The sequence below is a fragment of the Trypanosoma theileri genome (assembly GCF_002087225.1).
Source record: "Trypanosoma theileri isolate Edinburgh chromosome Unknown TM35_Tth_28_V1, whole genome shotgun sequence".
NCBI classification, from domain to species: Eukaryota; Euglenozoa; class Kinetoplastea; order Trypanosomatida; family Trypanosomatidae; genus Trypanosoma; species Trypanosoma theileri.
Genome location: NW_021639870.1, coordinates 427,772 through 428,070, shown reverse-complemented (window position 1 = coordinate 428,070; position 299 = coordinate 427,772). Strand labels below are relative to the sequence as shown.

Here is a 299-nt window from a genome sequence, read left to right as displayed (position 1 = left end):
GCTTATCAGAAAATTTTTCCCAGACCAGTTAATCCAGGTTTATTTTATCAAGATGCATGGGATATGTTCGTACAATGGCTGGACTCCATTCGGAACGAGGGGATTTCAAAACAGCACGTCCAAATGGGAAGAAAAATATATACACACCTCAGAATAAATCAGGCAGCAAGAGATAACCCAGGCGTTAAGATAACCGCACTACGGGAAGCTTACGAAGAGCCTTGGAAAAAAGATGATCCAATCGCGCAAGCCGTAAATAAGGTAAAACGGAAACAGTCAGTAACACCGCCAAGTAAGGC

At 42.8% G+C, this 299-nt stretch overlaps 1 protein-coding gene across 1 annotated transcript; it reads left to right on the top strand.

Annotated features, from left to right (window-relative positions):
* Nucleotides 1-63: 63 nt before the first annotated feature.
* On the top strand, nucleotides 64-297 carry TM35_000282230 (uncharacterized protein; the record flags this gene model as incomplete). Its single annotated transcript, XM_029028254.1, has 1 exon — nucleotides 64-297. A coding segment is annotated over one exon (234 nt), but the record flags the coding sequence as incomplete, so codon positions are not given.
* Between the last annotated feature and the right edge of the window lie 2 nt (nucleotides 298-299).